This window comes from Puma concolor, chromosome C1 (genome assembly GCF_028749965.1).
Source record: "Puma concolor isolate L17-30 chromosome C1, mPumCon1.1.hap2, whole genome shotgun sequence".
NCBI classification, from domain to species: Eukaryota; Metazoa; Chordata; class Mammalia; order Carnivora; family Felidae; genus Puma; species Puma concolor.
In genome coordinates, this window is record NC_141674.1 from 193,664,315 (window position 1) to 193,679,522 (window position 15,208).

The following is a 15,208-nucleotide window of genomic DNA, read 5'->3' on the forward strand; positions in this document are numbered from 1 at the left end:
ATCATTGGCTTCTCCTCACAGCCATCTTACTTAGGATCCCCTTCAAAGAGCCTCTTCTACCTAAGCTAAATAATCTCATGGAAATTTTATATCCATTCACCATAATTCGTTGGTTTCTATGTCATTTTATGTAATAAAGTAGGAGCCCTTTAAAATAACATGAATAGGGGCACCAGCGTGGCTCAGTTGGTTAAGCGTCTGACACTTGATCTTGGCTCAGGTCATGATCTCACGGTTCGTGATTTTGAGCCCCACATCGGGCTCTGCACTGACAGTGTGGAGCCTGCTTGGGAGTCTCTCTCTCTGCCCTTCCCCTGATCATGTTTCTCTCTCTCTCTCTCTCTCTCTCTAAATAAGTAAATAAACTTAAAAGAATTATCTGATTTTTTTTTTTATACGTTTTCCTTTTAGTCATTCTGTTTTTGAAGTTGACATTGAAAGGAGTTCTACCCCATGCTCCCTTGGTAACTGACTAAGAAAGGTGGCCTGAAACCAGAAACTCCCTAGACGCAGAACAGCAGCCCTAGAGTTAAAATTTTGATGTGAATAATTAAGTAGATAATCCATATGCTCACAATGGAATTCTTAAATAGCTTTTGAAATTTAAAATGGGCACCTTTTAGGTTAATGTGCAAGAGTTAGGGCCTTCATTCATTCATTCATTCATTCAACAAGTATTTACTAAGCCTCTAGGCCCAGAACTCCTTGTAGAAATTGAAGGAACAAAAGGAAATTCTTGGTCTAAACTTGCTCACAGTTCAGCAGAGAGAGACATGATAAATGTGACAAACTCAGGAAAGGGAGAAAGGAGAACTGATGAGGAGCAGGCGGGAGAGGGATGCAGGAAGGCTTCCCGAAAGAAGTGAGTTTTGAACTGTCTTGAGAGATGACAAGAGGTCACTAGTCTAAGTGGGAAACACACTCAAGGTACAGGAAGTGACGTGCCAAGACCAAGAGGAAGAGCTGCTCAGACCTTTGGTTAAAGAAACGCTAAGCGTCCGTATTTCCTTCCAGTCTTCTCCCCTCCTTCCCTCCTTCCTTCTTTTCTTCCTACCTTTCACAAACACTTGATCTGTAAAGATCCTACAGTATTGTGCCAGGTCTCAAGGTCACAGTGATGAGCTCTCACTCTCAGATGCCACATGTAAAAACAAGGTGATAAGTGCCCTAGCAGACATAAGTTACTTAAGCACTTCAGAAGAGAGGAGAGAGACCCTATCTCTGCCCTTGAGATCAAAAATGGCTTCACAGAGGAGGTGGCATTTGAGAAAAAAGCTGTGTCGTTGGACCTAGTACCATGATCACTTATTGTTATGTTAACCAGGGCTCATTTGGGTTGATGCAAGTTCACTCATCAATATCTTGAAGAAGAACAACCTGTAATGCTCAGTCTAACTTTCAGATGCCTGAATTCTTTTGGCTTACAGCGAGATGATTGTTATAAGATTCTCCATCAGAACCTTGTATTTTTAAAAAAATGTTTTACTCATTTTTGAGAGAGAAAGCATGAGCGAGGTAGGGGCAGAGAAGAGAGGGAGAGAGGATCCAAAGTGGGCTCCATGCTGACAGAAGTGAGCCTGATATGGAGCTCGAACTCACGAACCGTGAGATCATGACCTGAGCCAAAGTCAAATGCTCAACCAACTGAGCCACCCAGGCGCCCCAGAACCTTGTAGTTTTAAACTATTTTCCCACTGATGTGCTCATCATGGCTCAGTGTTAATTGGGGCCATCAGTTACTAACGTCGACGATATATCGTTGTCGACTTTCTATATTTTCTTCACATAAAGATCCCTGACTAATTTCAGTCAGGAGCAAGGGGGTGAATAAAAACCACAAATGCTTTTAAAGCATCATTAGGAAGTCCTTCAATTAATGAAGGGTCAGAATTATTTTCCAAGTGCAATTGCACTCCCAGTCCACTAACGTTGGTGTTTATCTCTCTGTTATGCCTTGGGGAGAAGGTCACCATTCCTTGAGCTTTTCTGAAACCTGTCAGCAGGTCTGGCTCCTTGACTGAAACAAGTTCTTGGCCACGTACGTGACTTCTGGAGAGAAAGCAAATGCCATGATCCCTCATTACCTGAAAATAGTTGTCCTGCTGGGATCTGCCGATGCTCCTCTGCCAGCTGATTGCGTCCGCACACACTTGCCTTGGTGTGGCTGCAAAGACTGCACTTGTGACCCCACAGAGTCCGCCCTTATGAGAACATTTATCCGACTGTGATGATCATTGAAAGCCAAATTAGCTGAGTAAATCTATTGGTCCTACAAAAACAAGGCAAAACAAAGCAAAGCAAAATAAAACAAAATGAAACAAAAATCTTTGTCCTGAATGATCAGGAGTATATCAAGGGTTCTTCAGCTCTCTTTGGAGCTTTAAATAGCTTCCAGTCTTCAGGGGGTAAATGAGCTTGCAGGAGAGCTCCTTGCTTCTTCAGGCCCAGGTCTCATGGTGAAGACACAAAAAAGGTAACTTGGATTGTAAATGACATCAGAGATGCCTCTGGTCTACAGCAACAGACATAGCATTATGGGGCGATTGTAACTCCCACAGAGATCGCGAATGGACTCTAGGCGGTAGCTTTTCCTATGTAGGTGAAATGGCTATCAAGCAAGGGTGGCAAATTATCACAATGAGCAGAACAGCGCAGTATAGGAGACCAGAGGGCTGGGGAAACTGAGCTGGGCTAGAGAGCACTTACCCTGTCTTTACTCAGCTCCAGTCAATTGTCACCACATGGAAAATTGGTTCTTTCCTTGGCCCTTCCGTTTGTTTTTTTCACAGGAGCCAGAAATCCAGGTTTGTTTCTATTTTTTAAATGGTGCAGCCAATTCATATTTTAAAAGCACTGTGTGGGTCAAGGTGATGTAGCCAGAACCTGTCTTTGTGTAGGATTGAGCCTGTTGGCCCCTAGTATGTAACTTCAACGTACATCAGTGAGACATTTTCGCACATGGCCCCCTGAAATCTTCGGACAGCCCCAGTGAGTACACAGACATGGCCTTGCTCCCAGGCGGGGTTGTAGGTTTCCGACTGAAGGGTCATGCAGGTGTTCACATGAGTTCCCACTTACAATGCTGACTTAACGTTGTTTTGTGTGGATGGCGGCACAGCCATTGAAAGCAGGCCGCCCGAAGGTACATCCTTTTGGTGGTGGTTTGTGTGCCAAGCTTATTCAGATGTGTTCATTTGTAAGCAATGAACCAATCCTGCATTGGCAAATGGGCTTTTTCTCAGGGCTCATTCCTCAGTGTTCAATGAGACCTTGTCTCAATGCTCACTAAGGCGGCTTAGTGACTCCTGGATCCTAAGCCATGTCTGCCACCTGTTAGGGTCTGGGGTTGATTATGAGTGCCTGTGACCTGGCAAGCTTAAGTACTCGGCTAGATTCTTAAGACAGCCTTTCTTTCTGTCTTTGACTCTCAAAATCAATTGGATGTAGGTGTGAATCAGCTAATCCAGAGGTCCTATGTAATTTTCTGGATCCAGGGAAATAGGGAAAAGATTTTTGAGCAAAGAGATGCTGAAACATTCAGCAGGAAGGAACAACTTGAGTTGTTTCTGATTACGAAAAGCTACATGTCTATTGCAGAAAAATTGGAAAACAAACAAAATTCAAAGAAAATCAAAACAACTATAATCTAGTCAGCAAGATGTAACCCCCCTCCCATCACTATTTTATTACTTTCTTGAATCTTTCATTTGTTTTCTCTCACCACTACAGAAGCAGCCCACAAAAGTAGGCAGCAAGTGGGTCTCTCTGAGGATGTGTTTCAGTCCCCCTCTCGTGTACGTGTGTGTGCTCAGACGTGTGTGTCCTGTGTACTATGTTCTGTGTTCTACTGGCTCCACAAAAGCATGAGACTATCAGATCATTAGGGCAAGGAAGTACTTTCTACTCTCTTGGCCTTAGCTCAGCCTGTTTCTTCTGCTGGGAAGACTTCCCTTACAGCCCCGGTCAAATTTCAGTGCCTCCCCAAGTGTCACTTCAAATGTTGCCTTCTCCATGAAGTCTTTCGTGGTCCTTCCACTGCTTTCTGGGGATGCACAAAGATGGCGGCTCCAGGTAGTGGTGGAACTGGAATGAAACCGCAGGTATTATAAGCTCCAGAGTCCATGGTCTAACCACATTGCTTTATTGTCCCTCTTTATCCCCATTTTACAGTTAAAAAAAAAAAACACAAAAAACCTCAATGTCGAAGAGGGTTCTATAAGTGACAAGGCAGACTCAGGACACGGGCAATCGAATTCTGGGTCTTTTTCGGAACCCAGGAGAACATGGAATATAGCACATATAACACAGGAAAATGAGCAGGTGGATGTTAGTGGTAGACCCTTGGAGAGAATCACTTGCTGCCTACCCTTGGGGGCTGGTTCAACAAGGAGTACTGTTGGAACCACGACTCGCTGCCATCGCTGGGAGACAGGGAGTGTCCAAGTTCAGAGAATCTGTATGGTAGAATCTTCCATTTCTAAATGTAAATGTTAACCTTTTGTACAACTAGAGAGAGAGAGAGAGAGAGAGAGAGGCTAGTAGGACTGAAGGAAAAGCCTGAAAATCAGTCCTATGGCATTTCACCTAAGAGGGAGGGAATACGTAAACCAGCGCGAAGTATCTTCAGGACGTTACGTGAGAGAAGAGATAGGATTTTTCTGTTACCTCTGATGAGTGAAGCAGTTTTCCATTATAAAACTGATGACTGAAAGGTTACAGAAATGCTATGTGCCATCCTGTATGAAGAAGAACTTCATTGAGTCAAAGAGTAATATGAAAATCTTCTAATAAAGGCACTTTGGCTAGTTATGGTGGGTCAGGAAATATGATGCCCAGATGTTGCCCTGTAGGATGTTATGGTTTAATAAAGGAGCTGAGAAATAGGGGAAGAATGACCATTTACGATGAAAGTGTCACACTAGGTAAAGGAAATGCAGCTAAACTATGGAGGATCAGAAGAGGAAAATGCTACAGAAGTGAAGGAAGGAGATCCATGTGAGGAATAAAGGGAGCATAAAGGATTTATTCCTCTATCTGCTGAGAGTAGTGCCAGAAGGTGGGCATCAGCTGTGCATCCTTTTGAGGTTTGCCTCTACTGAAGAAAACTGCCCTTGTTGAAGCGGCCCACATCCAGTGGTGGATCAATGTGGGGTTATCAAGGCTCCACCCTGACTCAGGACAACTCTCAGGGCCAGGCCAGCTCCAAGAGCTCCTCCTCTTTGGGGCCCGGGAGGAAGCTCATCTCCCTCTGCCCAGTCCTATTCCCTTCCCTCCCTGGTGGACAGCTTGTCCCTACTCTGCCCCAGAGTCTGCTTCCCAGGGAATCCCATCTGGGACAGTCGCCAAGCAGCTATGGGTTTTATCAGAGCGTAGAGTATAAGGAAGAAAGGAAGGAAGTGAGGATTGACGTGTAGCCCTGGATAAAGTTGTAGATTCTGAACTGTCGTGTGTGGACTTAATTCTCTAGCAGTTGAAAGCAGGTTTATGACGATCAGGATAAGGGAAGCGGTCTGGCAGTAGTATATAAGATGGATTGTGGGTCAGAGAGCTGGGAGGTACCATCCACACAGGTTAGAATGCCACTCCCATACCGCAGATCCAGGTAATGAGGAATTGACATCAGGCTCTGGAAAGGCAAAAAAAAAAAAAGAGTGAAAGAGGCAGATCACACGGGTAGGATCAACAGAAGCTGGCAGCTGGTTGTGGGAAGGAAGAGAGAGGGAAGGGTAAAACATGAAGGCCAGGTTTGATACCTGGTAGTTGGGATGAAGGGGGCAGCCTGGAGGAGATCCTGAATTAGGGGGCAAAGATGTATTCCATTTTGGATCTGTTGGCATCGAGGGGCTTGATGAAAATCAGGTGAAGTTGTCCAGCAGGTTAGTGAAATGAATATATAGAATATCTTGGAGGGGTCAGGATGGAAATATTTAACTCGAGTACCATCTATAGATGTAATAATTTGAACCATAAAACTAGAGTCAAATTCTTGAAAACATATTACAGAAAGGGAAAGGAAGAGAGTGAGGGAGACAGAGAACTGATGAGATTGGGTGAAAATATGGAATAAATGGAGCAGAGGAAGAAGATGACTTCCATGAGATCAGCGCTATGTGCTAAAAGATACTACCGGCAGTGGAACTGAATTCTGTTGGTCCCAAGGACAGAACATAGCAAGAAAGGGTGAATCCAATCTTCCTGCGGTAGCCATGATTCCAACCAACTTGAAATCAATAATGACTTTCCATTAAGGGAGTATTCAACTCCTCCAAGTCTTGGGAGCTTCACTAGGATATATTTAATTTTTTTGAGGAAAACTGGGATATCCAACCTTGAAAAAACTTTTGACAGGATCTCCATATAGCAAGAGAATGGATTAAAAAAAGATCCGTTTGCTTTCATTACTGTAACCATAATTACACTTTCTTTAGTCCAAAGCTGAAATTATGAGCATTTGGCATTCCAGAAACGAGAGATGAGAATGACACTCCCATACTTATTAGAAGCCAGATATTGATTTATCAGCAGAGTGGTTGTTTCTTATCAACACCACGGTGGCTCTCCACAGAAAAATACTGCCCCTGGGCCACAATGATGTAAATGCAGATGCATGGCATAAGGTGGAACACAATTAAGCTGTCAATTGTTCTTCAGTCTCAAAATTACATTCTCAATACTACACAAAGAAGCGGGGAGGTGCTGAAGACATTTTGTTGGGCATTTTGAGAAATGTGAGTTGAACAAAGGAAATAAAAGAAGCCAATCCAAGTAGAAAGTCATGGTTATAGGTAATCAAAATAACTCTGTAGTTCAGTGAATTCTCAGAAAGTTGTATAACCTCTTCCTTCCTGGTGATGTATTGCCCAGAGCCGCATTTCATTAGCTATGGTTAGAAATGAAGAAATAAATTCTTCTTTATTAAAGTTAAAAAAAAAAAAACTCTGAGAAGACCTTGTACTCAAATATTTATATGAGACCAAACGCTCAGATGAAAGGAGGAAAATGTAGTCAATTCAGTCCATTTTGGCTTTGTTCTCAGGATATATATACCGAGTAGGTAGTTGTCCATATAAAATAAAAAGCCTTTTGCTTTTTAGAGATGAATGAATTACAGATGAATGTCCCTGGAAGAAGTCCTTTGACTATCAAAGTTTGTACCATTTCCAGTGAGTTACCCGGAAAAGCAAACAATTCATATATCCACATTTCACATATTACTTATATTAGTGGACTATTACAAATATTTTATAACATAGATCATCTCTTTGTTTGTCTGACTTTCCCTTTGTTTGGCTATAACATGGACCATCTCTTTGTTTGGCAAAACCTTATTTTGAAGGTTAGTTAAATAGCTCTGGAATTAGTTTGGTTGGAACACTTTGTGTATATTGACTTTTATTATAGTGAAAGAGAAAGATGAATTTTGAATTCCTTGCACAAAAAGTGATCGATATCTAAAACTGAGTTCCTTGCATAAAATGTGATTGACAGCTAAAAATAATGTTGACATCTTGCTTTTGAAGTAAGAGAATTTTTTCCCCACCACAAAAGATTTAAAACCTGGAAGCACCCTTAAGCGAATAATCCCAGCCCTTCGTAATACTCTTCTCCCCGTCTAGATTTTACGAGAGCCTGAGAATGCCTTCAATTGCCTATTCAGTATGAGAGAGCCTGTTCTATAGGATGTATCATGGGGCTAATGCTTGTTCTGGGAACCATTTTAGAAAAAGGGATAAATGTGGGATCATGGTTCTGGACAGAGTGTGGTTGAACTATAGTGATTTAGAAATGAGGTAGGTCATGTTTGTGAATATGACTTTTCTCAAAAATGGTCAGACAGGTCATGAGTCTATTAGCATACGAGCATGGCTTTAACTTTGTTTTGTTTGTTTTGATTTTCTCCTTAATTTTACTGTTTTTTATATGGCTTAAACATTTACAACTGAGGCAGATAAACAAGAGGTTCAATAGTCTTTACAAGCAGCAGCTCACCAGTGTTGCCAAAACTGCCAGGCATTTGATGAAATGTTAAAATAATACACATGCTTCTGGTTATGTGGGTCATTGCCTGACATCTTTCTGGTCTTGAAATGGATTAATGCAATGGTCATATAGTCATATCATAGATTTCCTCGAAAATTCTCTTGTTCCTGTTACCTAGTAAGCCAGAGGTGTTGAACTGAAAGCTCAAGAAATTTGTTCCAAAGTCAATGTTTTCTGCTGGGGATGGCAAGTTATGTTGGACGTCCAAGGTAGATGTCATGTTTGAGTACAGAAGTGGTCAATTTTCTGATAGCAACTCTGGATCAGGTTTACAAGTTGAAAACAATCACAAATGTATACACAGGAAGTGATAAACTTCTCACTAAGACTTAATCAATGCCTTGGCTGATGTCACATCTTTGTTAGAGTCTAGAAGTTTTCTGCATGGTCATTAGTTCAAAGTCAACTATGAATGGGTGTCCCAAGATGTTAGTTAGGTATGAAACTTCATCTGAATATGGGATCCCAAGATGGGATGGAGGTACATATACATACATACATACATACATACATACATACATACAAACATCTATATATACATATATATTTGAATATATAACCTGCTTTTCCATATCTGTGCCTATGTAAATTAGGTATAATTAAATTCCCTTAGAATATAACCCTCAGATATGTCAGAAGCATGGAGCCTGCTAAAAGAAATTTACTCTTCTTCAGGAGCTGCTGGCCATTAGGGAAGGGGTGGATCTCCTATTATTTGGAAGGTTTTCAAGGAAGAGGTTGGGGAAGGGTTAAAAAGAAGCCTGATTGCAGAGCGGTTGACTGGTGAAGATGCATATGCTCTCCACATATCTTGGTAGGTTTCAGTAGTTTCGTATGTGTATGCCTAATGACACTTGAATTTGGTTGATACAAGTCAAATTTATAAGTATAAGGGGCTGATTATGTTCTAATGAGTACTAATGCAATCTCAAAGCTTCCATGGATTGAAGGCCTAAAAAAGTTAGAGGACTGAAGTCACTTGTGCAATAAAGCCATGTTTTTCTTCTCAATCTCTATTGTAATACATGATTTTATTCCCTATATTTCACTCTTGCTCTTAAATGATCTGGTTTATATATTTGTTTACTTAAATATTTTTGGTCTTCTCTAGTAGAATGTAAGTTCCATAAAAGCAAAGATTTCGCTTACCTTGTTTATTGATATATGTCCCCCATGCCCGTAACAGCAAATGGCATTGTGTGTGTGTGTGTGTGTGTGTGTGTGTGTGTGTGTGTGTGTAATATTGAACAAATGAATTGCTTTGGTTTGGGCATATGCGTCAGTATATTTCAATACCTTATTCTTTGCCTGTCTTCATCTACTATGTTCCCCACTAGGTTTTGGATTTATGAGTGGTTTAAAACATATCTTGATGGTCTCTCATTGCACTTAGTAGAGGACATGCTTTCAAATAGTAAATATCCAGTCATCTCAACAATCTCCTTTCTTCTCAGGAAGATGCTGTGGATGGACCCTCACATTTTATTGTCCTGACCTTACCCCAGAGAAGGAGCACAGGGATGGGGACTCATCAGTCCCCATCAGTCAAAGGGAATAGAGTGTGGTTATCCCAAGAGGGACTGGAGTTCAGGACAGGGTGTTATATATTTCCAGTTTCCCTCCTTGTTTTATTAGCACTAGTTAAATGACTAGGTGCTCTAATAGAAGACATCCTAAATAGCCAAGAAATTCTTTTTTTGGTGAATGAAGTTTTGCATCATTTGTTTTATCTGAGGAAAGAAGAACATTAGCTCAAGAAGGTCGTTTTCTTAAAGACCTTCCATAGGTGATATGTACTTAAAAATATTTTTTTTTGCTTGAAATGTAAGTAAACAGAATGGGATTAGTCATAATTCTTGGTCCTTGATATACTCTTTCATTAACCCATTGAACTTTTGTATGCCGGTATTTATTTACTTGCCTACTTATTTATTCAAAAGTCTATAATATATATAAAGAATGAATCTGCTATTCACTGTGATGGTCAGAACATTCACAGTAACTAACATTGTCTGTGTGAAACTCTGTGTGAAACTGTCTTGTCCAACGAACTCTTCCCTCCTAATGTAGTTACTACCTTGATTCCTATAATAATTTTATTGCCATTTGAAACACACAGTTATATTCTTTTAAATATTCCTAATAAATGTGTTGCTTGGTTTTAGTTGTCTTCACTTTATGGAAAGGGTATCTGCATTTGTATGTAATCTTTTGGGAGTTCTGTTTTCCTTTTCAATATATTTTTTTATTTTTATTTTTTTTTTTAAATTTTTTTTTTCAACCTTTATTTATTTTTGGGACAGAGAGAGACAGAGCATGAACGGGGGAGGGGCAGAGAGAGAGGGAGACACAGAATCGGAAACAGGCTCCAGGCTCCGAGCCATCAGCCCAGAGCCCGACGCGGGGCTCGAACTCACGGACCGCGAGATCGTGACCTGGCTGAAGTCGGACGCTTAACCGACTGCGCCACCCAGGCGCCCCTCCTTTTCAATATATTTTGAAAGCCATCCACGGTGTTCCAACTAGCCTTACTCCTTTCATTTTAACTACCGTGAAATAGTCTGTTGTGTGACTCTACTACAATGTATTTATTTATTCCCTACTTTTTGGGGTTTTGTGTCATTTCTGGTTTCTTGCTGTATGAATGGTATCTCTGCGAACGTTCTTGTGCATGTTTATCAATGTACAAATGCAAGCATTACTCTGGTGTTTACACTGAGAAGTGTATACTTACTCACAGGGTATAGCAATGTTTAACTCCTCTCTATAATGATTATACCACCTCTAATTCTTAATTTCAATGATTTTCTAAATCCAACGTTTCTAGACATTTATTTCATCAATGGATTATTCCCATAAATCATAGATAACAAATTGAGAAAGCAGAAAAGACTTTTGGAATTATATAATTGGACCCATATCATTTGCAGACAACATTGATGCATAGGAGAGCTGAAATGCTTTGCTCAAAGTCCTAGAAACATGGGGCTTTCAGTTGTATCCCCAAGTAGCTTATGCAGCCATCACTGTATTTTTACTAGCATCTTCTATTTCTCAGAGAGAAGTGAATATTATTAGTGAATAATAGTGAAACTTCCAGTTTTAAGATAAAGAAGTTAAGACCCAGGAAAAGAAAAGATAAGCAGCAAAAGAGTTATCCCAATTTAGGGTTAAAGTTGCCTCATTTTCCATCAGTTCACGTTGCCTTGTGGGGCTGACTTTGCTGTTTGCTTCTCCCAAAGCCATTCCCAACTCCCTGCACAAAGTACTTTACCCCCTTCCACTGGAGCTTTTTTCCCCCAGACTTACCTGCATCTATAAATGACCATGTGGCCTAGGTGTAGCCTATGAATTTAATGCTAAGTCCATGGTTTTAGGAATGTTTTCATTTTCTCGATTAAAAAGTAACAGAGGTGGCTGGGCCGGAACGATCCTTCTACTTATTTCCTGCCTTGAATGTAGATGTGACGTCTGGAGCTGTGGCAGCTAACCTCAGGGTCCAAGGCAAGGATAAGGGAATCAGAAATGTAGGGCCTGATATTTTTGGTCACTGAGGTAATATTAGCACCCACACTTCTCCAGACCTCTTCTTAGGTAAGAAAAAGAAATCCCTTTTTATTTAAGCTACCGTAATCAGGTTTTTTGTTATTGTAGCTTACTGTGTTTCTTTTTTTTTTTTTTTAATTTTTTTTTCAACGTTTTTATTTATTTTTGGGACAGAGAGAGACAGAGCATGAACGGGGGAGGGGCAGAGAGAGAGGGAGACACAGAATCGGAAACAGGCTCCAGGCTCTGAGCCATCAGCCCAGAGCCTGACGCGGGGCTCAAACTCCCGGACCGTGAGATCGTGACCTGGCTGAAGTCGGACGCTTAACCGACTGCGCCACCCAGGCGCCCCAGTGTGTTTCTAGCTAATACAACATGTCACCAAAATGATCTCAAACTAGATTTAGCATGTGTCGCATTTTCCAGTGACTGAAAGTTAAACTCTTGTCATTGAATGGGAGATGTCTTTTCTCAAGGAAAATGATTTGATACTTTCATACTTAGCATCTACTTTTAGATTATAGTCTTTCAATAAAAAAATTGCATTTCAGAGGATGTATTTATAATTAAATCAAAGTAATATCTCCATCCAGCAAAAGTGTGATAAAAAGTTTGGGCACTGGATAAAGAATAAAAACTGGGGGCGCCTGGTGGCTCAGTCGGTTAAGTGTCTGGCTTCGGCTCAGGTCATGATCTCACGGTTTGTGGGTTCGAGCCCCGTGTTGGGCTCTGTGCCGACAGCTCAGAGCCTGGAGCCTGCTTCCGACTCTGTGTCTCCTTCTCTCTGTGCCCCTCCCCCACTTATGCTCCGTCTCTCTGTCTCCCAAAAATAAATAAATGCAAAAAAATTAAAAAGAAAAACTAAATTGGCTGACTGACATTTTAATTTCTTTGTCCAGTCATGAGAAAGAAATATGACTAATGCAGAGTTGTTAAATGACACTCACTACCCCAGTCTCAGGTTCAAAATGAGACTACTCTCATAAATAAATTCAATCCACACTGATTGGGCTTTAAAGCTGAGAGAGTAGTCAGACATGATCCCCATTCTGAAGGAATGGTTTGGGTGGGAGTAGGAAGGTGAAGAGAGACAGATAAGCATGTATATCAATTAGAATATAGTAAGTGCATAATGAAAGTATGAACAAAATTGTGGCAGAACAAAGTACGAACAAAATCTGGGGCAGAGAAAAGCTAAATCCCTTAGAGGCACATGGGTCAAGGAAAAGTTCCTCATCCCAGGAGCCCTGCTCATACTGTGAGATGTTTTTATGCCTTCGACATATAGGTCTGTGTCCTTATTGTTCTTTCGCAGTTGTTTTCTTCTGGACCAAAATCCATGATTGTCACTGGACCTCTGACTTTTTGACTGTGAACCCCTCTACTCCTCCCACACATGGTGAGATAGAGGTTTTATGTTGGTTCTTTTTCTGCTACTCTATCATAATTAAAGCCTTAGGGAAAGAAACTTGCTAAAACCTCAGACCTTTGTCATAGTTGCTTTGGTATACAAACCAAACTGAAAACAAATCACTGGTGGTGTAGTCTCCTTTGGAAATGAGTAGCCCAAAAAGACAGGACTTACAATGGTCATTTTTGAACGACTGGGATTCTTGTAAGAGATAAACTCAACTGTTGACAAAGCCATAAGGATACCTATTGGCTTTGCAACCTACTAGAAAGAATGGGCAAAGGATGGATATATCTTGAGAAGTACCTCCAAAAAACCCACCATTGTGCCTATGATCACAACTACAGTACCTTCACTTGTACAAGCAGGAAAAACATGAATGAACTATTCTTGTGTCACGGAGTAACTTTCCTTTTCTGCACATTTTAGAATCAATGCCCAGTATCATCTGACTACTTCACTGCAATGTGTCCTTATGAATTTGATGACAACTAAAGAATGACTCATCCACTTACCCCAATGGGCATTCCAGGAAATTGTCCTTGTTTATTGCCATCTTCACATTATGGAAAAGCATAAAAGAATGAGAGAAAGTAATTATTTTTACTATCTGATCCTAAATGTTAAAGAAGCACCCTATTCTTAAAGGCTGCCCCCATCATTTGCAAATTAATGCACTGCTGAAGATGCAAACTATCTATATAACTGCTCTTGAACTTCATTAAAATTAATCGGAAGTCCTTTTTAATGTCTTTGAGAATTGCTTCAAGTGGCAAAAATCAGGAAATCTACCCATGGGGCACATTCAGCTAATTGCGATTTACTTCTCAACTAGTCATTCTTTCGCCCAAGGCTGCAACTGCATAAAACTGAAACAACTCTTTGGATGACAAATGCCAGTCAAACCGGTTTTTTGGCATCACGTAATTTTAAATGATCCATTGGTTCTCCAAATATTTTTAACAAGTCAGAATGATGATATGATAGATTGATTCCAGATATAGCTTATTAAAATGATTCTCTAAGTTGGACCCGCCATATCCTCCCTCCCAGTTGGTACTGGGGACATAGAGGAGAATAACGATAGACTACACAGTGAAGAGAATAGAGAGTGACAGATAGTAAATGTTCTCATGTTCTCATTCTTACCAGCTTAGTCACCCAGGGAAAATCCCTTAACAGCAAAATGGGGGAAGAGGAGGATAACATACGTTTTCCTTAGGGTCACATGAAACCAGGTATATGGAAACAATGTTTTGTAAAATGTTGCTGACTAAAAGTCATCATCGTTAGGGAGAGTTTAGTCTATGGAAATGAAGTCACAAGGATAAGATATCAAACTAAACATTCTAATATGTTACACAGAGCATAAAGTGTTTTATTCAAATGATTTGGTGGTGGCTTTCTTTTTATCTAAATTCCAGAATTAGTCTGCTATTTTTCTCTTGCGATTATTAAGCTGATGAGAAGGCCCAGATAAAAGACATATATTTCTTCCCAAGAATCTCTCCAGATTTCTCTGATAACCGAGGAATGAATACTGAATATACATTACAACAGAGTATATAGTCATTAGGATCTGCTTTTAAATAAAAATATTCAGGCATGCCTGGGTGGCTCGGTCAGTTGAGCTTTCAGCTCTTGATTTCGGCTCAGGTGGTGACCTCACAGTTGGTGAGATTGAGCCCCGCATCGGGTTCTGCACTGACAGCACAGCACAGAGCCTGCTTGGGATTCTCTCTCTCCCTCTCTCTGCCTCTCTCCCGCTCTTTCTCTTTCTCTCAAAGTAAGTAAATAAACATTTAAAATAAATACATAAATAAATAAATACATAAAATATTCAATAATTTAATTTTCAAGTGTAAGCTGGTGAATCGTGTTTATGAGAAATGTTTACAGCTCATTGTTTTCCAGGATGGCACTACAAAAGTTATACTGAAGGTCAAAACTTCCAGTCCCCAGTAACTATATTAGAAAAAAAAAAAAGATATGAGTAGATACTAGCTAGACTTTTAAAAAATGTATTTTTTAAAGCCGTTACTCCTATTAGCAAGAGCTGTAAGCCGTCTCACTGGGATAGCAATGCCACACGTCCTCAGCTTTTACAAATAGCGGCGACCATTTCAATTCATGATGTTCACACTCACAGGAGAGGTGGAGCTCAACTACAGGGGTCTTTACCTTCAACCCATTTCAGCCGCTCCTTTTAGT

At 40.6% G+C, this 15,208-nt stretch overlaps 1 protein-coding gene across 2 annotated transcripts in view; it reads left to right on the top strand.

Annotated features, from left to right (window-relative positions):
* The window catches only part of ADAM23 (ADAM metallopeptidase domain 23), a 194,794-nt gene extending 181,717 nt beyond the window's left edge, over positions 1–13,077 (top strand). The window contains exon 25 of one of the 2 annotated variants that reach the window (XM_086719442.1): positions 12,902–13,077. In XM_086719442.1, the coding sequence (XP_086575568.1) occupies positions 12,902–13,062 (161 nt within the window). In that variant the 3' untranslated portion in view covers positions 13,063–13,077. Of the gene's footprint in view, positions 1–9,494; positions 10,205–12,901 lie in introns of those variants that run through there. The other variant, XM_086719444.1, reaches the window with a different exon arrangement.
* Positions 13,078–15,208: the final 2,131 nt, after the last annotated feature.